The sequence below is a fragment of the Pongo abelii genome, chromosome 15 (assembly GCF_028885655.2).
Source record: "Pongo abelii isolate AG06213 chromosome 15, NHGRI_mPonAbe1-v2.0_pri, whole genome shotgun sequence".
In the NCBI taxonomy this organism is placed as follows: Eukaryota; Metazoa; Chordata; class Mammalia; order Primates; family Hominidae; genus Pongo; species Pongo abelii.
Window position 1 is genome coordinate 25,364,783 of NC_072000.2, and position 2,790 is coordinate 25,367,572.

At 40.0% G+C, this 2,790-nt stretch overlaps 1 gene segment (V, D, J or C); it reads left to right on the forward strand.

Moving 5' to 3' along the window:
* The first annotated feature begins 245 nt into the window (after window positions 1-245).
* On the forward strand, window positions 246-1,042 carry LOC134760060 (T cell receptor alpha variable 8-4-like). The segment is given in 2 exon segments: window positions 246-513; window positions 643-1,042. Coding segments are annotated over 2 exon segments (393 nt in total).
* The last annotated feature ends 1,748 nt before the right edge of the window (window positions 1,043-2,790 follow it).

Here is a 2,790-nt window from a genome sequence, read left to right on the forward strand (position 1 = left end):
CTCATGTATTTAGGATTAAAACAATATACTCTACAGAAGGTGACCTCATCACAGATTTGGGAAGAAAGAAACACTTTCTGTTGGTTTTGATATCACATTTCTCAAATGAGAAGCAAACAGTTCACTTCCTTGGATCCGTGGTTTCGCCTGTGGCCTTCAGGGGGCGACGTTGCACTAAGGAGGCATCTGTGTTCATTGCCGACCATCCTCACCCACTCAGCCTCCTCCCTGCAGCTGGCTGATGTAGCTCACTGATGTCTGTGTAGGTAGGGAGCTGTGATGAGAACAAGAGGTCAGAACACATCCAGGCTCCTTAAGAGAAAGCCTTTCTTTAGCCGTTTTTGAAACGCTTCAAAGGCAGAGACTTGTCCAGCCTAACCTGCCTGCTGCTCCTAGCTCCTGAGGCTCAGGGCCCTTGGCTTCTGTCCACTCTGCTCAGGGCCCTCCAGCGTTGCCACTGCTCAGCCATGCTCCTGCTGCTCGTCCCAGTGCTGGAGGTGATTTTTACCCTGGGTTAGTAACATTCCATTACCTTTCTTCCTTTTGTAAATGTGACCGTGTTGTAATTTTCTCTGAATAGAGGCATCTTTTCTTCATAGCAAAGTCTGTGCTACCTTTACTTACACAGCATTGGTGTTGCAGGAGGAACCAGAGCCCAGTCGGTGACCCAGCTTGACAGCCACGTCTCTGTCTCTGAAGGAGCCCTGGTTCTGCTGAGGTGCAACTACTCATCGTCTGTTTCACCAAATCTCTTCTGGTACGTGCAATACCCCAACCAAGGACTCCAGCTTCTCCTGAAGTACACATCAGGGACCACCCTGGTTAAAGGAATCAATGGTTTTGAGGCTGAATTTAAGAAGAGTGAAACCTCCTTCCACCTGACAAAACCCTCAGCCCATGTGAGCGACACAGCTCAGTACTTCTGTGCTGTGAGTGACACAGTGCTTGAGACTGCAGGAGAGCTGAACACAAACCTCCTGAGATGCTGAGACTTTCTGTGACTCAAGAACTCAAACTTGAAGTCTGTTTTATAACATTAAATAGCCATTCCAAGTTTCTGATGCTTATTGATGTATGCTGTATCTTTTTCATCTATTTATTTTTAAACTATCTGTGACTTTAAAGTGTGTTTCCTGTAGGTAGCATAAAAGAGCATCTTTTCTTTTTATCTACTTTGTTAATCTCTGTTTTTGCATTGTGAAGTTTAGATAATTAAAGTTGAATATAAATATCAATCAGGTTGGATTTAAGTATATTTCATTATTGTGTTTCACCCATGTTCCTTTTTTTTGTTCTCTTTTTCTGACTCCTTTTGGATTATTTAAATACTTTTAAATTTACATTTTAATTTATCTATGAACTTTTTGGCTATAACTCTGTACTTTTTGAGTAGTTGCTCTGGAGATGGCAATGTACATGCCTAAATATCCAGGGTCTTATGTGAGCAAATACTGTACCTCCTTATGTGAAATGTTGAAATCTTACACAACGTCTCTTTATCTACCAACACTAAAGTTTGTTATTGTTGTTCATATATATTAGTCACATACATTGAAAACTACACCAGGCCTGGCGCAGTGGCTCATGTTTGTAATCCCAACACTTTGGAAGGCAGAGGTGGGAGGATTGCTTGAATTCAGGGGTTTCAGACCAGCCTGGGCAACAAAGTGAGACCCCATCTCTATGAAATATAAAAAAAAATTAGCCGGGTATGGTGGCACTCACCTATAGCCTCAACTACTCAGCAGGTTGAAGCAGTATGATAGCTTGAGCCCAGGAGTTCGAGGCTGCAGTTAGCTACCATCATGCGACTGTATTCCAGCTTAAGTAATAGAGCGAGATCCTTTTCTCAAAAAATTTTTTTTTTAAATCACAATATATAGAAAACTTCACCATACAATGTTATAATTTTTGCTTTCAACAATTATATGCACTTTATAAAACTTAAGGGGAATAATAAGAACTATTTTATACTTAACAGCTATTTATCATTTCTGGTATCCTTCCTCTGTTCCTGAAGATTTGGATTTTCTCTGATACCAGGGGATATAACTGAAATTCCCTTCAAACTTAGAAACTCCCTTTAGCATTTCTTCTAGAGCAGATTTGCTGGGAAACAGATTTTTCATTTGTTCATTATCTGAAAGTGTATTTTTAACTTGCCTTTTATTTCTGGAAGATAGTTTTTACTGGGTCCGTAATTCTGCGTCAATACTTTTCCCCCCTCACTGTAAAGATGCCATTTCATTGTGTTTTGGCCTCTGTGCTTTCTAACAGAAATCCATGGCCATTTAAGTAATTGTCCTCCAATGATGTAATATATTGTTTTTCTCTAGCTGCTTCATATATAAGCTGTATACACACACAAACACAAACAAACACATGAAAAATTATACAATCTTTTGTTGTCTGGTTTAATTATGTGTTTAGGTGTGGTTCTCTTTGGTTTTACCTTGTTTGGGTCTTGAATTGATAAATGCATGAGTTTCACTGAATTTGGCAAGCTTTTGGCCATTCTTTCTTCAAACATGTTTTCTGACCCAATATCTTTCTTCTCTCCCTCTGGGATTCCAGTTAGATATAATTGAGACTTTAGAATATTTTCCCACAGGTCTCCAGGGCTCTGTCTTTTTTCTTTCAATTTTCAAATTGATTTTAAGGTTTGTCAGTGTTTCCTGACCTTGGCACTACTGACATTTTGGTCCTTACAATTTTTTATTGGGGTGTGGGGCTGCCCTGTGTGTTGTAGAATTTTTAACAACACCACTGGCTTCTCCACACTAGATGCCT